This window comes from Nycticebus coucang, chromosome 8 (assembly GCF_027406575.1).
Source record: "Nycticebus coucang isolate mNycCou1 chromosome 8, mNycCou1.pri, whole genome shotgun sequence".
NCBI classification, from domain to species: domain Eukaryota; kingdom Metazoa; phylum Chordata; class Mammalia; order Primates; family Lorisidae; genus Nycticebus; species Nycticebus coucang.
The window spans coordinates 116,006,792-116,026,647 of NC_069787.1; the positions used below are offsets into that span (position 1 = coordinate 116,006,792).

The 19,856-nt window shown below is 41.9% G+C and overlaps 1 protein-coding gene and 1 pseudogene across 8 annotated transcripts in view; one reads left to right on the plus strand and one right to left on the minus strand.

Annotated features, from left to right (window-relative positions):
• Positions 1-10,485: 10,485 nt before the first annotated feature.
• On the minus strand, positions 10,486-10,745 carry LOC128592777 (uncharacterized; annotated as a pseudogene).
• Positions 10,746-13,103: 2,358 nt separating this feature from the next.
• Positions 13,104-19,856, plus strand: part of HPS3 (HPS3 biogenesis of lysosomal organelles complex 2 subunit 1) — a 39,805-nt gene continuing 33,052 nt past the window's right edge. For 7 of the 8 annotated variants that reach the window (XR_008381690.1, XR_008381693.1, XR_008381691.1 and 4 more), the window contains exon 1: positions 13,122-13,394. Coding sequence is in view for 4 of the 8 variants with exons in the window: in XM_053599666.1 (XP_053455641.1) it covers positions 13,178-13,394 (217 nt within the window). In the remaining 4 variants the exon portion in view is untranslated. Of the gene's footprint in view, positions 13,395-19,856 lie in introns of all 8 variants that reach the window. The other variant, XM_053599665.1, reaches the window with a different exon arrangement.

A 19,856-nucleotide genomic window follows, 5' to 3' on the forward strand; every position in this document is an offset into this window, starting at 1 on the left:
TCTCAAACATTTTTAGGTAAGGTATTGGGTTAAGGAGAAAGACGATGGGATGTCCTCCAGAATAAATATTAAAACACTGATGTGAACACTAAGTTGACATATTATAGTCAGCACATCTGGCTGTAAATATTCAGAAAATTTAGCTTATTAGGAAACATCCTAATAGTTGGCTAAATTGGAAATTTGTGAAAAAGAAAGATAATCAAAAGAATGACAAAACATACATTTTTACTTATTCTATTGACACAGGACAAGTGGCATCCCAGCCAGCTCATGGAGCTGGGGGGCACGGACCTGCTGCCTCTGCCTTGGTGATGTTGGTGCAGTGGCAGCAAGCAGCGGAACCAGGGGGCTGGAGGGTGGGTAAGGGGTCCCCATTTCCTAGGCTTGGGAATGAAAGGGACTGTAGCCATTCATTTGCAACCCAGACATGTTGTTCCAGACATGTCCCGGACAGGATGTCCCAGACACGCTAAATGTAACTACTAAGCCCTGCTAAATGTAACTACCAAGGGCCAGACATGTCCCAGACATGTTGTTCCAGACATGTCCCAGACATGATGTCCCAGACACGCTAAATATAACTACCAAGCCCCGCTAACTGTAACTACGGAGGGCCCCATGCCACTATATATACCCCTAGACAAAGAGCCTACAGACAGAGAGGGAGAGAGCACTTTTCTCTCTGCCAGGAGCTCTGGCCCTGCTGTATTCTTTTCTGTAAATAAATCCTGTCTTAACTACTGATCTGTGGTCCGCAGATTCAATCTTTGAATCGCCAAGACCAAGAACCTACTGAAGAGAGAAATTCCGGTATCAGTATTAGTAAAGTATATTACTATAGATTTTTTTTAAAAGGATAAGAAACACAGATAGCTTTGTATTCTAAGAAGAGTTCTTTTAGACATGTCTAGAAAATAAAAGGCTATGCACTTGTTTTAAATTTGCTATTTATTAAAAAAATACAGATTTAGAGAAGAAATGGAAATGCTGGTATACACATTAAAAAAATTTTTTACTAAGCACCAAAGAGAATAGTTCCCAATCTTTTCACCAAGTGGGTCTTTATTATAGAAAGATTGTCTTAAAAGTAATCAACTTAACCAGGTTTTTAATCAAGAAATTTTGAACCAATCAAATCTTCTAATTAACATTTAACAAACTTGAGTTGTTATAATTTGGATTAAAAATTTTTAACCTTTGTTTAACTTATGCATTCTAGTTGATGGGATGTGTTTAATTATTGTTAATGTCAAAAAATAGGTCAATAAATCTTATTACCTTTGTGAGGGTTCCTGACCTTAGGCTGGAATTACAGAGGACACTGCATATATACACACAAACAAAAAGGAATCTCTTGGTGATTAAATAAAAAAGATAAGTAATGAATGGTCCCTAAGTATACAAAAGGAAATAATGTTTATTTTTCATGAGTTTCTAAAACAATAAGGGGTACAAAGAGACACAAGAGAGATTAACAAGGCTTTAACATAGATAAAAAGGATTGTGTTCTGAAAACAAAGCAAAGGGTGTTCTGAGGTGTCAAGGACTGGGTGACAGATAAGAATGAGGGATGTGAGTGGATTTCAATGGCTGTGTTGTGATGAGGTCTCCAAAGCTGGAGAAAAAGGCACCCCGAGTCACAAAGAAGCAACCCATTCAAAAAATGATGAAGTGTTTGTTTCATTTTGAGTAGAAGGATGTCTAATGAGGAACTATATAAAACAGAGCAATGAAAACCTCATCCAGATAAAGCCAGAAACAGTGCAGTTTTGTATTTCTCAATTCAGAATAGGTGGCCAATAAAAAGAGGGTAAATATTTTCCTAAACCCTAAGGCTTGATATACGTTTTTGTGAGGTTATTTAGCTGACAGGTTGTCCTGCTGGCCACCACCCACCCCAGGAGTCCCTTGCCATTCGCAAAAAGTCTTCCTTAGCCGGGCGCGGTGGCTCACGCCTGTAATCCCAGCACTGTGGGAGGCTGAGGCGGGAGGATTGCTTGAGCTCAGGAGTTCGAGGCTTGTCTGAGCGAGAGTAAGACCCCGACTCATGAAAAAAATGGAAAAACCCAGCCGGGCGCCGCGGCGAGCGTCTGTAATCCCAGCGGCTTCAGAGGCTGAGGCAGCAGGGTGCCCACAGCCCGAGTCTGAGGTTGCAGTGAGCTACGACGCCATTGCCCTCTGCTCAGGGCATAGGGTAGAACTGTGTCTCGACAAAAAAAAAAAAAAAAGTCTTCCTTAATGGATTTTATTTTGGAAACAAAAATAAAGCAAAAACAGAACTAAAAGGCGATCACAACAAGCTTTAACTCCTCATAACTGACCTATGCCCCCATCATATTTCCACTTCTACCATCTTCTACCAAATCATTAAATAACACCAAAGAAATAAAAGTCCTTATTAACTTAAGGTAAGGATCCTACTGCAATACTACTGTATAAGTAGGATATTTTTATCCACCTTCTACCTATTTATAAAATATCCTCATTCAAAGAGCTGGGGAATCATTATAAATATTGCTGATTTAGAGTTCTATCCTTGAGGTAGTTCAAAGTCCTGGAATAAACAGCAAAATTATATATTTTCATACACCATCACTGAAGAGTACATGTTGTCAAAGGGTCTTCAAGTGAAATCCTCATTTTCTGATTTTCACATTACTGTGTTTTCCCTCCGGTCATGCAATTTAATCTAACAACTGAAAATATACACAGATTAAAAGTCACACATTTTTTAAAAAGCAAAAAAAAAAACATTATTAAAAAATAATCTATAAGTGGTACCACACTAACAGACTAAAGATCAAAAATTTACCTTTTTTTAAAACTAAAACTATAGGCATTTTAGAACTTACTTGAGAAATTAACAGTTTATAAAAATGAGATTGGGAGCAGAAAACTAAAATCATCTTGTACTTTGGCAGAGTAGTCTTAGAAAATGTTGTATCCACAAAACTCAATGTCTTACGAAACTCTGTCCTTAGGCTGAATCACACACAAGATAATTTTCAAGCCAATTCACCTGTTCTTTTCTTCATGCTTGCTTCGTGGGTGCAGGGATATTAGCAGAGGCCTGTTCCAGGTACACCAAGTGTTCTAGAGGAATTTTTGCCGTTTTTTTGTGCTGCCTGTTGATGTCATCCAGCAACTACTACCAGTGCCTTTGTTTTACCAAATGTTTCTTGACCAGAGCATTTTTTGCTGTACTACATTTTTTAATTCCAACACATCCTTTTTTTCTTTTTTTGAGACAGAGCCTCAAGCTATTGCCCTGGGTAGAGTGCAGTGGCATCACAGTTCACAGCAACCTCCAACTCCTAGGCTCAAACGATTCTCCTGCCTCCACCTCCCAAGTAGCTGGGACTACAGGCGCCCAACTATTTTTTGATTGCAGCCGTCATTGTTGTTTGGCGGGCCTGGGCTGGATTCGAACCTGCCAGCTCAGGTGTATGTGGCTGGCACCTTAACCGCTTGAGCCACAGTTGCTGGGCCCCAACACATCCTTTTTGATAACTTGCTCTGGTTTCCTGAAAGATAATTGTAATTGTTTGGGTAGGAAAAAAACATCTAGGCAGGTGCGGTGGCTCACCCCCATAATCCTAGCATTCTGGGAGGCAGAGGCCGGAGGATCACTTGACCTCAGGCATTCAAGACCACCCTAAGCAAGAGGTAGACCCCCTTTTCTTCTAAAAATAGAAAAATGACCTGCCGCATCATGACTGGTGCTGGTAGTCCTGGATACTTGGGAGGCTAGGGCAGGAAGATAGCTTGAGCCCAAGAATTTGAGGTTGCTATGAGCTAGGCTGATGCCATGGCATGCTAGCCTGGGAACAGAGTGAGAATCTGTCTTTAAAAAAAAAAAAAAAGAAAATTCTGTTTGTCTTGCACTATTGCACTATATACAGGAACTTCTGGATACACTGATGAACCCTAGTTTGAATTTCTTCCTGATTAGGGCTGTTGATAGTCATTAAAAATTAGTCCAAAGCTAGGGATATCATCTGAAGCAAATGATACGGAGTTGTGTATGTGATTTTTGTTTCATATTCTATTGGCAAGAGTTTAGTTGATGGGGCCACTCCTGCAGCAAGGGAGTCTGGAAAACATAGTCACTATCCCAGTAGTGATGTGCCCACCTAAAATTTTATTACCATGGAAGAAAGAAAGAAGAGATTCTGGCATGCAACTAATGATCTGCTACAAACTCTAGTGTTCACTAACAAATTTTGACTAGTATAGAAGAGGAAATGCTATTCGATTATTAGAAAAGATGTTTGCAAAACATCTTTAATGGTAAATACTGATGTTATTGCATTAAGGAAGCAGAAAAGATACAAAATTAGAAAGTCTGGATTAGCTCAACTATAACATACATACACAAATATATGTATATAGAGTGTGTGCTTGTGTGTATGCATGCATACGTGTGTGTGTGTGTGTGTGTGTGTGTGTACAACAAAGGTTAGAAACAAATATTCCAGATGTTCACTATGGTTTCCTCTGGATGGTGAAATTATGCTGTTGTGGACTAAATGTTTGTGTCCTTCCCACCAACTCCAAACTCATATGTTGAAGCCTTAATCCCCAACGTAATTGTATTTGGAGATGGAGGCATAATTAGGAGATAATTAAGATTAGATGAGGTCATGAAGGTGGGATTAGTGGAATTAGTGCCTTTATAAGAAGAGACGCCAGAAAGCTTGATCTCTCTCTCTCTATGTGCACACATAGAAGAGGAAGACCACATAAGCACATAGCAAAAGGCAGCTGGAACCCTACCATGCTGGCACCTAATCTCAAGACTTCCAGCGTCTGGAATTGTCAGAAAATAATATTTCTGTTGTTGTAGTCACTTAGGGTGGAGGGGTGGATCCTATGTTGAATAGTACTGGTGGTAGTGGACATCGTTGCCTGGTTCTAAGTGGAAATGCTTTCAGTTTTCCTCCACTCAGTATGTTACTGACTGTGGGTTTGTTGTAAATGCCTTTATCAGTTTAAGAAAAGTGCCACCTATGCCTATTTTCTTAAATGTTATTATCCAAAAGAATGCCGGGTTTTTTCAAATGCGGTTTCTGCATCTATTAAGATCATATGGTCTTTGCTTTTCCTTGTGTTTGTGTGATGAATTTATGTTTATGGATTTGTGAATGTTGAACCAGCCTTGCTTCGCTGGGATGAAGCCCATCTTGTCCTGGGTTTTTTTGTTTCTTTTCTTTTTTTTTTTGGCTATGTAGCTTAATTCTGTGTGTTAGGATTTCATTGAGTATTTTTGCATCAATATTCATTAGTGATTCATTAGTGATATTCCTCTATAGTTTTCTTTGTTGAGTCCTTTCTTGGTTTTCATATCTGGGTGATATTTGCTCATAGAAGGGGTTGGGGAGGGTCCCTTCTTTCTCAAAGTTTTGGAATAAGTTCTGCAATACAGGTATGAGCTCTTCTTTGATGGTTTGGTAGAATTCTTGTGTGAAACCTTTTGTCCAGCACTTTTTTTTGTTGGGAGCTCTTTTATTACTGTTGCAATTTCAGTACTTGATACTGGTATGTTCAAGAGTTCTGTTTCTTCCTGGTTGAGTCTAGGGAGGTGGAGACAGTTATCTTTAACCTTTGTCCAGTTCATTAGATACTCCCAGTTAACTTTTTCCTTGTACATAGTACCCTCTAGGGTAAATCAAACCCCCAGAGGAGAGCGATCACCATTACTCTCCAGATGCTTCTGGCTCACATGATCAGTTAGGTGGTTGTATTTGGCAGCTTCAGGAATCAGGGTCATGTGTGGGAACTAAAGAACCTGGATGCTGTTGATGACACTGGATGCCCTTGAGAGGAGGGGCAATTCAGTAGACCAATCAGATTCCAGTGCTACTGCTGTCAATCGACCTTAGTTACTTTCTTGGTCTCGGTTGCTTCTTCTAGATGTGTGTGTGTTAGGGAGGGACGTATGGGTGAGGAGAGGGGTCATTGACCCCTTTCTCCTGTGTTAGAGTGTTCCAGCACCAAGAAAAATTAGACTCTTATTTTAGGTTCCCATCAGACCACCAGAGGTCACTATTGACTAACGGTATTGGTCTGAAGTGCAATTTATTCCAAACTTGAGGACACGTTTGTTTCAGAGTTTTATGCGCATTAGAAAATGAAACACCGTCTTAGAGTAAGGGCTTCTGTGTATTCAGTGCTGTAAGCAAAGAAGGAAAAGGAGTGCCTCCCAAACTTTGTTACATATTGAAATCCTTAAAAATACTGATGCCCAGGGCGGTGCCTGAGGATCAAAGGAGTAGGGCGCTAGCCCCATACACCAGAGGTGGCGGGTTCAAACCCGCCCCGCCAAAAAAAAATGCTGATGCCCGACTGTAATAGCCAGGCGTTTTGAGAGGGCTTCTGTGTCTAGGATGCCATGAAAGAGAGTGGGAGGAAGTGAGGTTGGAGAGAGAGAGACCAGATAGTGTCGGCCCTTGCAGACCAAACAAAAACATTAGTTTTAATCGGGGGATCATGGGAAGCCATCACAATGACACTATCTCTTTCTCCCTCTTTCTCACGTTTTAAATTCTTGAACAAATATTTAGTAAGTAACTACTATTGAGATACATATAATGAGTTTTACTTTATCTCAAAGTAGCAATATGATTTGGAGGAAATCTCTTAGCCATTACACATCTTTTGGTCTTTTTAAAGAATCCCACATATTTAAAGTACATAATGTGATACATTTCAATATTATGTGTGCACCTGTAAACCTGTCATCAAAATCAAAATAATGAACACTCCCCAAAGTTTGCTCAGGCTCTTTTGTAATTAAAATTGTTCCCTTCTCCTCATAACCCTGCCCTCAATTCAGACTCGGGCAACCACTGCTTCCTGGCACTACAGATTTGTGTGTATTTTCTAGAATTTTATATAAATGGATTCATTAGTACAGTATGTACTCTTTTTCTGTCTGGATTCTCTCCCTCAGCATAATCATTTTGGAATCCTTCCACATTGTTTCAGTAGTTCATTCCTCTTGATTACTGGGTGGTGCTTCATTGTATGGATAAAACACAAATTCTCTACCCATTCATCTGTTGGCGGACATTTGGATTTTTCCAGTTTTTTTTACTATTACAAATAAAGCTGCTATGAAAGTATGTGCATAATCTTTTTAAAAACAAATGCTTTTACTTCTCTTGGGTAAATACCTAGGAGGTGGGCGGTTGCATCATATGGTAGGTATAATGTATAACTTTCTAAGAAACTAACATACTATTTTAAAAAGTAGTTGTATTTTTTATATCTCTACCAGTAGTATATGAGAACTCAAGTTGCTCCATGTTTTCATCAGCATTTGTGATAGTCTATCTAATTTTAGTCATTATAGTGTGTAGTAGTTTCTAATGATGGTTTTGATTCACATTTATTAAATGTCTAATAATGCCAAGAATCCTTTAATGTGTTAATTTCCATTTACATGTGTCTTAAGAGAGGTATCCAAATCTTTTGCCCATTTTTAATCTTTTTTTTTTTTTTTGAGACAGGGTCTTGCTCTGTTGTCCAGGCTAGAGTGCTGTGGCATCATCATAACTCATTGCAACGTCAAACTCCTGGGCTTAAGCAATCCTCTTGCCTTACCCTCCCAAGAAGCTGGGACTACAGGCATGTGCCACCACAGTGGAATAATTTCTCTATTTTTTGTAGGGACAAGGTCTCATCTTTGCTCAGGCTGGTCTTGAACTTCTGAACTCAAGCAATCCTCCTTACTCAGCCCCCTAGAGTTTACAGATGTGAGCCACCATGCCCAGCCATTGTTGTTGTTGTTGTAATGTTTTGTGAGTTCCATTAATATGTATTTCTGGACACAAGCAAACATTTTCTTCTGAACTATAGCTTGTCTTTTCATTTTCTTTTTTTCTTTTTTTTTTTTGTAGAGACAGAGTCTCACTGTACCGCCCTCGGGCAGAGTGCCGAGGCATCACACGGCTCACAGCAACCTCTAACTCTTGGGCTTACGTGATTCTCTTGCCTCAGCCTCCCCAGCAGCTGGGACTACAGGTGCCCACCACAACGCCCAGCTATTTTTTTTGTTGTTGTTGCAGTTTGGCCGGGGCTGGGTTTGAACCCGCCACCCTCGGCATATGGGGCCGGCGCCCTACTCACTGAGCCACAGGCGCCGCCCAGTCTTTTCATTTTCTTATCAGCTCTTTTAAAGAATGGAAGTTTTCAATTTTTACGAAATCCAATTGTATATTGATTTATTTTCTCTGTGCATTGTATTTTCGGTGTTGTGTCTGTTTTGCACTGCTATAAAGGAATACCTGAGGCTTGGTAATTTATAAAGAAATAGGGGTCTGTTTAGCTCATGGTTCTGCAGGTTGTACAAGAAACGCGACACTGGCATCTGTTTCTGGTGACGAGCTCAGGAAGCTTCCACTCGTGGCAGAAGATGAACCAGAGAAGACATCACATAGAAAGGAAGCAAGAGAGAGAGAGAAGAAGGCAGACTCTTTTTAACAAGCAGTTCTCATGGAGTGAGAACTCATTACCTCCAGGAGGCACCAAGCTTCCCCCTGCAGGGACGTTCTCCTCACCTTGCTCAGGCTCCGACACCTCACACCAGTCCACCCCACCTGTGGATTCCCTCCGTATCGTTCAATTATACGCAGTTGAACTCTCCTTAACTACATATAATGAGGCTGTAACACACCATGCTAGTAGCCCCACCATCAGGATGCCTTCTTCACCCTGCTTGGGTGCTGACTCCCCACACTAGGCTGTACCATCCCATTGTGGATGCCCCTTCCATCTCACTTGGGATCTGACTTTTCTACTTTTCACAGCCTCCTCCTCCCTCCACCATGTTGGCCTTACGTTACTCTGCCCCACCTAATGGTTTTAAGACAAATTTTTGAGTACTGGAAAGAGAAGAGAAGGGAAGAGGAAGTGCTGTGCTTTTCAAAAAGGTCTCTGGCTGCTCTAATGAGAACAGACTATAGAGGGACATGGTGCAGCAGGGAAACTAGTTAGGCAGCTTTTGCTTAGGCAAGAAATGAGGGTAACTTGGACTGGATGGTAGTAGTGTAATGGTGGAAAATAGCCAGATTCTGGATATATTCTAAAGGCAGAGTTAACAGGACCTGGTGATGGATGTGGATGTGAGGTGTGGTAGAGAAAGATGGGTCAGTGATATTGCTGGGCTCTTGGCCTAAGTAACTGGTGCTAGTTACCTAGTTCAAGAAGATAAGAGGTAGAAATTGTGGGTGAAGGATTGAGAAGTTCATGTTTGGGAATACGACATCTGAAAGTGACTATTAGGCAGTGGAGATATTAAAGAGGCAGTTTGATATTCAAGATCAGAGCTCAAAGGAGAAGCTGAAGGGCTTAGATATTAAATTGGGGGGTATTAGCATTTAGATAATTTTTAAAGCTATGTGATTTGGTTGGTTTCACTGAAAGAGTAAGTATAGGGCGGCGCCTGTGGCTCAGTCGGTAAGGTGCCGGCCCCATATACCGAGGGTGGTGGGTTCAAACTCGGCCCCGGCTGAACTGCAACCAAAAAATAGACGGGCGTTGGGGCAGGCGCCTGTAGTCCCAGCTACTCGGGAGGCTGAGGCAAGAGAATTGCTTAAGCCCAGGAGTTGGAGATTGCTGTGAGCCGTGTGAGGCCACGGCACTCTACCAAGGGCCATAAAGTGAGACTCTGTCTCTACCAAAAAAAAAAAAAGAAAGAGTAAGTATAGATAGAACATGTCCAAGAACATCTAATTTTATTTTATTTTTATTTCAAAATATTAAGGAGGTACAAATTTTTTTATTTCATGGATACCTTTCATAATGCTTTAGTCAGGGCTTTTAGTGTGCACATCACCCAAATAGTGTTCATTGTATTTGACATTGTATGTTGTATATGTATTTGACAAAAAAAAAGGGGTAACTTTTTACCCTTCCCTGCTCTTCCTCCCTTCTTGATTTCCAATGACCTTTACATATCTTTGACATCTACTTTTTGAGTTCAGAAAAAGGATGGATAAGATCCAGCAAAGGAGATAAAAGAGAACAATCTGGAGAGTGGAATATCAGAAGCTAGTAAACAGAGCGATTCAGAAAGCTGCCGAGGATTAAGAGGAGAGCATCCGTTTGGGGAGATCTTAAGTCAAAGGCAAATGTGAAATACCCTCTAAATGCAGCAAGATAGTAAAACTACAGGAATGGCTTGCCTGTGCCCCTTTCTAAAGAAGAGGAGGCTAGGGAAAAGGAAGAGATAAAGAGGGCTTTTGGAAGTGCAGTTCCCTTTACACTCCCCCAAGTTACTCTACCTAAGGGCTGGGGGCTGCACAGCTCCATGTGGGGGCTTGATTTTCCCAGATGCCTTGGACCTCTTTGATAATCCTGCTGGTGGTGCTCAGAGCCCAGGGAACCACTTCACCTGCTGCTCTGAGAAAGGCACATTTTATCCTTTAGAAAGCACACTCATACCACCAACCTAATTTTTTTTCTTTTCTTTTTTCCTCTACCACTCAGACTATGCTCTGTCCCTCTTACTCCTTCAGAGGAGGAGGAGAAGGATCATGAGTGGGAAGTGGTAGTCGTAGCGAAGCAACACCAAGAGCTAGCTTCACCCTCAGTGAGAACGCTGTGCCTCCTCTCGTGGGTTCCAATTTTACCCCCGGAGAGGAGGCTGCACCTCCCCCTCGTGGGTTCCCATGCTTTGCACATTCAGAGAAGCTTCTCTAGTAACAGGCTATAGACAGGATCCCTGAAAGCATAGTCTTCCACCAACCTAAACTTAAAAAAAAAATCTTTCAGGGGCTCTTTTTTTGTCCCTTTAGCAAAGACAATGGAGCCATCTATTCAAATAGCAGTCAGCTACCTTTTGGGAATTCCTACACTCTATCCTTGTTTTGTTTCTGTGACTTTTCTAAAAATTGCTTTGAGGATATACAGTAATAAAAAACCAGAAGTAAATGACATTTTATAAATGACTTTCTCAATGTACTCTCTAAGATCAATGTAGCTTTCCTGAGGTGTCTCATAAATGGGACTGGAAATCAGTGCTCCAAGGATCCAGAATCGTTCTTTTCTAGGCTGGTTGAGTAGAGCTTCCAGTCTGTTTTTGGAGAACCCCTCTCCAGCAGTGGTGGAACCAAGAAGAAACTACAGCGAGCTTTCTACCCATGTAATCCCCTAGGTGTCCCCAGCAAATACAACTTAAAGCAGTCCTCAAAATAACCCTTTCCAACCAGAGTGCTATCCCCAAGCCTCTGTTGCAGGCTAAATTGTGTCCCAGACCCCAGATGCATATGTTGAAGCCCTACCCCTCAGTACCTTAGAATGGGATTGTGTATGGAGATAACTAAGGTGAAGTGAGTCCTTAAGGGTGGCCCTAATCTAATATGACTGGTGTCTTTACAAGAAGCAGCAGCGCCAGGGATGCACACAGAGGAAAGACCTTGAGAGGTCCCAATGAGAATGTCACCACCTGTGAGCCAAAGAGAGAGCCCTCAAAAAAAAAAAAAAAGACCTGCTAACATCCTGATCAGCCTCTAGAGCTATGAAAATAAAATGTGGTTTAAGCCACCCAGTCTGTGATATTTTGTGATAGCAGCCGTTGCAAACAAATATAGCCTCCTGTAAGGAAACAACTGCCTCCCCATCATTTCTAACGGGAATACAAGTGAGCAGCTCCTGTTCACAGCTCTTGACAGACAAGGAAACCAAACACCCCACCACATGCTACCCAGTCTTGGGTAGCATGACTCTTCACAGGAGAGTCTTAGATGAGCCAGGGGCAGGAACTGTCATAGGAAGAAGAGGCTAGCTCTAGAAAAAATTGGGATTCCAGGCTTTGAGCAAATTTCACTTCTTTCTTCAAAATGGACTTTTTGTTACAAGTGAGATTACATTAAATTCAATATCCAAGTCATTTTTCAAGAGAAAATTAATCCAAAAAAGGAAAATACAGCAGGTATTTGTGGAAAGGAAGGAGGGATGTTCTATCTAGAACTAATGAGTTGTGGACTGTTTGTTTTCTGTAGGAGGCTTCTGTGATTTTTGCAGCCCTGGTTTTGATTTGAGCTACCTCCTTGTTCACTTCTCCATCTCACTAAGTATGGTGAACTGCTGTCTCCCGGAGTCCCTATTCATTGGCTGAAGGACAGCTGTTATTTAGGGATATTTTATTCACCTGAAGAGCATAGGAAATGGAGACAAGTTTCGCTTCAATTGCATCTAATTTCAAAACTTTTGAAATAAAAGATTCAGAAGGATGACTAAACTGGAAATTGAAGTAAAATGTTCTCTTCTCACTATGTCTTTGTGTGCTGAAATAAAACAGCATCCCCCGATCCATACTTACACATACATATTTTCTACAGGAATTATAAACGGTTGCTATAGTACCTACTTCGTCTAAATCTGTCAAAGAAAAAACAGGTGAGATGTATGATCATGAGCTTCACGTTGATATGTCAGGAATAGATCATATATAGGATGTAGGCTACAGAACGTTCAGTCTTAGGAGTATTGGACAGAGAGCCAGGATTTCCCTCCTAGTCCTTCTCTTCTGGGGGCTCAAACTAATCTTGTCAAATGCCTACTAGATAACGTCTGCTATTCTTTCAGTCACCAAATACCTTTTTGCCAAGGAAGTTCAAAGTGTTGCTCTTTCCAACTAAATCATTCTAAAATTTCCAGTATTTTCGAGCAACTCTTCGTTGTGTTTAGCCCCGAGCTGAGCCGCGTGCACTCCATTTCAGTTTTTGCAGCCCCATCCTACCGGGAAGAGTAGCGCCCCGGAAGCAAGTACGAAATGGTACAAGATAGCAGGGGATCAAACGTTGAAACATACTCAAGCACCAAAACATCCTGCCTGTCTCAAAGAAGTAAATAACTGAAAAGACAAAGGGACACAGCAATCCCCGCACCCGCCACCCGCGGAGCGCCGAGCTGTAACGGGTTCTGTGGGGCAGGGCCAAGAGCCCCGCCCGGCACAAGCACGGGAGGGGCGGGGCGGGGCCAGGCAGGTGTGAACACACCACGCCGCCCACCACGGCAGGCGGCGGCCTCTTTAAGAAGCGGAGCCGCAGGCGGGGCCGGATGGCGCTCACGTGACTGGGCTCCGCAGACTCGCGAGCGGAAGTCTCCGCGGCAGGCGCCGGGACTCTGGGGGCCCTGCGGGGCGGGTGGCCCACAGCAGGCCGTCAGGATGGTGCAGTTGTACAACCTGCACCCGTTCGGATCGCAGCAGGTGGTGCCCTGCAAGCTGGAGCCCGAGCGTTTCTGCGGCGGGGGCCGCGACGCGCTTTTCGTGGCGGCGGGCTGCAAGGTGGAGGCGTTCGCCGTGGCGGGCCAGGAGCTGTGCCAGCCGAGATGCTCCTTCTCCACTCTGGGTCGAGTGCTGCGCATGGCTTACAGCGAGGCGGGTGAGTAAGCCTGGAGGGCCAGGGAGTTCCGGGCCCCGGCTTGGGGCCTCCTCCCTAGCGGACCCGTGTCCTTGCTGCGGCTGTAGGTGGGGAAGGCACTTTGTGCGTCCCGGAACTTGCCGAGGGGTCTCGTTGGGTCTGGCCGCTGATTACTTAAGGTGCGCCGAGCGGTGCTGGTGGACCGGCAACCAAAGGCGTGAACCTGCTTCTGGGAGGCGGGTCGCACCTCCTCATTCTTAGTCCTTGCCGGAAAGACCTGTAGCTGGATTCCATTCATTCTAGACAAAAAAAAAAAAAAAAATAACAGGACACGACACAGACACAACTCTGGTAGTATAGAAAATGTCAAACACATATAAAAGTAGAAGTAGAGGAGAACTGTATCCTGAACCCCAACATCCTCCCAGCTTTTACAGTTTACCTCCACTCATGACAGTTTTTGGTAGTTTTTTTTATTTGTAAAGAAAGGGTTTCTCCAGGATGCAGTGGGGTCATCATAGCACCCTGCAGCCTCAAACTCTTGGGCTCAAGAGATCATCCTGCCACAGCCTCCCAGTGAATAGTTGGGACTCCAGGCTCCTGCCACTGCGCCGGCTGATTTTTCTGGGTTTTTTTGTTTTTTTTTTTTTTTTTTTTTTTGTAGAGGCAGAGTCTTAGTTTTCTACTTAGGCTGGTCTCAAATGATCCTCCCGCCTAAACCTTCCAAAGTGTTAGGATTACAAGACCCAGTCCTTTCAGGGCTGTATCTTCATCTATTTCTATTTCTCACATTATATCCTGCTTTTTAAATACACAGTGTATAATTGGAACTCAGATCTTAGACAGCTGTAGAGGCGGCCACTACGCTTTTCCACCAGAAATGTGAAGTAGCACAGGGGTGCTTTGTGGGTGCATCCCTGTTTTAGAAAAAGACATTTAAAGATAAATGTTTTTTCAGATTACAAAAAAATTCACTCTAGGATTCTTTTAACTACCTATAACACTTAATTTTGACCTGTACTTTAAAAGAGGGGTGTAAAGTGCTGTATTTGATCTGGAAAAGCTGATGGCTCAGAAGAACAGAACTTGAACCTGGAGGATTGAAAATTTGCATCTAATTCCTATGCTGCAGCTGATTCAGTGTGAATTTATAGAAACCGTTGTGTCTCTGTTTCTGTTTAAAAAGGAAAATAAGTCAATCAAACCAGCCACAATATTCTCTAAAACCAAAGGCTACTCCAGAGTAAGGCCCTGACTCTTCAGTTCTTTGAAGGCTGAGAGAGGTGAGGAACCTGCAGAAGAAAAGTTTGCAGCTAGCAGAGGTTGGCTCTTGAAAAATGCAAGGTGAAGCAGCAAGATGAAACTGCAACAAGTGATCCAGAAGATCTCGGCAAGATCAGTGAAGGTGACAACACTAAATTTTCAAATGAGCCCATACAGCCTTCTATTGGAAGAGAATGCTATCTAGGATTTTTATATATGGGAAAGAGGAATCAATGTCTGGTTTCAAAGGTTCAAAGGACGGGCGAAATCTCTTGTTAGGGGCTAATGCAGCTGGTGACTTTAAGTTGAAGCCAGTGGTTATTTACCATTCCAAAAACCCTAGTGCCCTTAAAAAGTATGCTAAATCTATTCTGCCTATGCTCTATAAGTGGAACATCATAGCACACCTGTTTACAGCATAGTTTACTAAATATTTTCAGCTCACTGTTGAGACTGCTCAGAAAAAGTTGTTCCTTTCCAAATATTACTGCTCAGGGAACAATGTTCTTGGTCACCCAAGAGCTCTGATGAAGACGTCTAAGTAGATGACTGTTTTAAGTTGCTAACATAGCATCCATTCTGTAGCCCACAGATCAAGGAGTAATTCTGACTTCTAAGTCTTTACTATTTAAAATGTACATGTTGTAAGGCTCTATACTGCCGCAGATAATGATTTCCTCTGATGGATCTGGGCAAAATACATTGTAAATGTTCTGGAAAGGATTCACCATTCTAGATGCCATTAAAAACATTTGTGTTTCACGTGAGAACGTCAAAACAACAGTGTGAACAGGAGTTTGGAAGAAGTTGATTCCAATCCTCATGGATGACTATGAGGCATTTAAGACTTCATTGGAGGAACTAACTGCAGATATGATGGGAATAGCAAAAGAGCTAGAAGTAGATCCTGAAGATATGACTGAATTGCTGCAGTCTCATGATAAAACTTGAATAGTTGCAGAATTGCATCTTATGGATGAACAGAGAAAGTGGTTTCAAAGAAACTGGTGAAGATAGTATGAATGTTGTTGAAATTCAACAAAGAATTTAAAATATTGCATAAGTGGGTAAAGCAGAGGCAGGGTTTGAGAGGATTGACTTCTGTTTTGAGAGTTGTTCTACCCTGAGTAAAATGCCATCAGGTAGCATCACGAGCCGCCCAGAAGTCTTTTGTGAAAGGAGTCAATCGATGTGGCACTTTGTGGTCTAATTTTAAGAAATTGCCACAACCGCCCTAACCTTTGGCAAACACCATCCTTCTTAGTCAGTATCCTTCAACAATGCAAGACCTACCCCTAGCAAAAGGATGACGACTCACTGAAGTATCAGATGATTGTTAGCATTTTTTAGCAATGAGGTTTGTTTTGTTTTTTGAGACAGAGTCTCACTTTATCACCTCGGTAGAGTGCCCTTGCGTCACAGCTCACAGAAACCTCCAGCTCTTGGGCCTAGGCGATGCTCTTGCGTCAGCCTCCCAAGTAGCTGGGACTACAGGAGTCTGCCACACGCCTGGCTGGGTTTTTTTGTTTTTTGTTTTTTTAATTGCAGTTTGGCCAGGGCCCAGTTTGAACCCCCCAACCTCCGTATATGGGGCCGGCGCCCTACTCACTGAGCCACAGGCACCACCCAGCAATGAGGTATTTTTTAATTAAGGTACATACCTTGAATTTTTTTAGACATTATACTGTCACACAAGTAGGAGACCACAGTGTAGTATAAACATAACTCTCATATGCTCTGAGAAAACAACGTATTACTCCTCATTGCATTATTTACTTTATTGGTCTGGAACCAAACTGGCAATATCTCTACATTATGCCTGTGTTTAAAAAAATATAAGTCCTATTGTCACCATTATTCATAAAAGGGAAGGAAAAAAAAAACTGTTTAGCACCAGACATCGGATACCGTTAGCTTTCTGAGCAACTTACTTTGTTGTCCTTGTTTTTTCTTTTTGTCTGATGACATCAGCCGGGGCCTGCACTGGTTCACAGACTTGTTTGAAAACCACACATTAGGTCTGTAAATTCCTTTTCAACGGGAAGATTCTGCTTTTGGTTTTTCTTATAAAATCCATTGTTAATGCTAATGCCTTTTACAATATTGGTAGATTTCTCTATCTCTCCCCTTTTAGAAGTAGGAGTTCTCACCTTCAGGTTCTGTTGAGTGGCAAATTTACCAGTTTCAACTTGTGCACGAATGCAGGAAAGAGAGACAAGAGAAGACGGACACACAGAGACGATGTTTACATGATTCGCCCCATTCTTCCAAATGCTTGCTTGTTCTGGAATTTGAAGTGGCAGGCATTACGTAAATCTCTAGCTTTCTTGCCTGACAGTAGTGATGATTCCTGTGATCCAGAGATGTCTACCACCTATGCATAAGAATCACCTCTGGGAAACATTAGGAAGTCCCCATGCCTGGGTCGTGTGCTCATAGATATAGTATGTTCCCCTGGATTGAGGCCGGCCTTGGAATGCGTTAAATGTTTAGCCAAAACTGAGAACCATTGGTCTAGAGCTACACTGGGTGCAGTGTATGTGCCCTGAGTAGCCTGGTAACCTCAGTGAGGCTTAGAAGAACAAAGAAGGTTTTATAATCCACTAGGCTGCCTTAAAGCTCAGGAGTCATGTGGGATGGCATTAGCATTATGGATCATATAGTTCAAGGGTAACTTTCAGTTAAGCATCTGGACTTCAGCCCCTGGGTACAGCTTCTATTAATCCTCACATAATTGAACACAAACAGGGCTAACTCCTGGCTGTGCTGATGTTCAGATGACTTGTTTTCCACTTTTCAGCTTTCCCTTCTGCCCCCTTCCTCCCATTCACAGTAACTGGAGCCTGGGGATTCCTGCTGTCAGTGCTCAGAGTCCTCCTCTGTAGCAGACTCCCCCTGTCAAAAAATGGAATCATATAGCAGACATTTATGTTTACTATAAATGCTTTGCAAACAAAAAAACCAAACATCGCGTGTGCTAACTTATAAGAGGGAGCTAAGCAGTGGGTATGTGTGGTCATTCAGGGTGGTGTAATGAATATTGGAGACTCAGAAGGAGGAAGAGGGATTGAGGATGAAAAACGCTTGAGTACAATGTACACTATTTAGGTCACAGGTACACTGAAAGCTTAGATTTTTTTTTCCCTATACAATTCATCCGTGTAACAAAAATCCTTTTGTACCCCCTAAATGTATTGAAAATAAAATTTTTAAAAGTATTTTATAAAGGAAAAAAAGGGTTTTGTAGGTCTTTTATCCAAGCAGGAAATATTTTCAGGGTTTTTTTTGTTTGTTTGTTTTGTTTTTTTAAGACTGAGTCTCAAGCTGTTGCCATGAGTAGAGTGTCGTGGCGTCACAGCTTACAGCAACCTCTAACTCTTCGGCTTAAGTGATTCTCTTGCCTCAGCCTCCCACGTAGCTGGGACTACAGGCGCTCACCACAGTGCCCAGCTATTTTTTGGTTGTAGTTGTCATGGTTTGGTGGACCCAGGCTGGAGTCAAACCCGCCAGCTCCGGTGTATGTGCCCTAACCGCTTGAGCTACAGGCGCTGACCCCAGCATTTTATTTTTAGATAAAATTTTAAAAAGTATTTGATAAAGGAAAGAAAGTCTTTCACCCAAGCACGAAATATTTTCAGGGTTTTTTTTTTTTAAATCATTCATCAGCTAAAAAGTATTTTTTTTTTTTTAAATAAACTTTGAGGTTAGAGGACAAAGTAGGTAGGGCTTCAAAACCCACTGCAGATTTTCCAAGAAGGAAAAGATACGTATTTGGGTACATAAAAATCGTGTGGTAAGAGGTGCCATAAGCAAAGTCAAAATCAAACAGTAGACTACCAAAAACTGTTTACTATCCAGTAAACCCTTTGGTCAGCAGAGGGTTAATGTCCCTTTTTCTCAAAGAGCTATAATTGCTTGATTTGAAAACCAAATCAACAACCTAATAAAAGTGAACAATTTGCAGAAGAGAAACTATACATGGCTGATAAGCATAGGAAAAGATGGCTGGCTTTGTAAGTGGTCAGGGAAATGTAAATTATAATAACTGTCAGAGCCTGTGTTTTCCCCATCAGATAGAGCCAGTGCTAGGTGAAGATGTGGGTAAGCAGGTACATTCCAACAGCGCCACTGGCAACATGTATTTCTGTTATGTAGTTACCTGGCAATCATTATTAAAATTTAAAATGCACCTGCCCTTTAGCACAACATTCTCACTTTTGGGAATCTATGCCATTAAAACAGATACCCCCGTAAATAAATGGATAGGTATAGACCTATTTAGTACAATATGAAGCAAGGTGGCAAAAAAAAAAAAAAAGCTGTAAATAATTGATTATCAATTGGTGAATTGTTGAATAAATTATGGTACATGTATATATGGGCTATTTTATAGATATTAGAGTATACATATCAATCTGGATGGAAAGATTTATTGATAACTTTAAAAAGTAGCAGATTGTTAAATATATTTAGTGTGATTCCATTTGGTTAAAATAAAAAGGCAAGAGAATACCCCTCTGTGATTTTTATTTATGTGAGAGGAAGAGGTAGAAGGCCAACACCAGGCAGTGTGTCAACATTAGGCCCTCAGGGCTGGGCCTCTAGCGGGGAGGTCACTATGCTTTTCATTTTGCCTCTCTTTACCACTTTACCATTTTGACTGCTCACAACTAACATATGTTACTTGTGTAAGTTAAGGAAGTTCACACTTGTAATCTTTGCACAAGGGAGGCTGAGGCAGGTGGATTGCCTGAGCTCACTGGTTCAAGACCAGCCTGAACAAGAGTGAGACCCATATCTAAAAAATAGCCGGGCATTGTGGCAGGCTCCTGTAGTCCCAGCTACTTGGAAGGCTGAGGCAAGAGAATCATTTAAGCCCAAGAGTCTAAGGTTGCTGTGAGCTGTGACCCCACACCACTCTACCAAGGTGACTAAGTGAGGTTCTGTCTCAAAAAAAATAAAATAAAACAACCCAGAAACCAATAAAAGAAGAAAGCTCAATCAACAATTAAGAGAAAATTAATTTGGATTTATATTTTCTTTTATATTTGCAGCTTTATCCTTTTTCCCAGAGCTGTGACTTTTGTGGAAAGAAAGGTTGGAGTATAAGTTCCATTAACCTCTGAATTCCTTAATTTATACTTAATTTCAGGGTCACCCTAATATTCCTGAAGTCTTCGTCAGTTGAGCTTTGTTGGAGCTGTAGATTTAGAGTTGTAG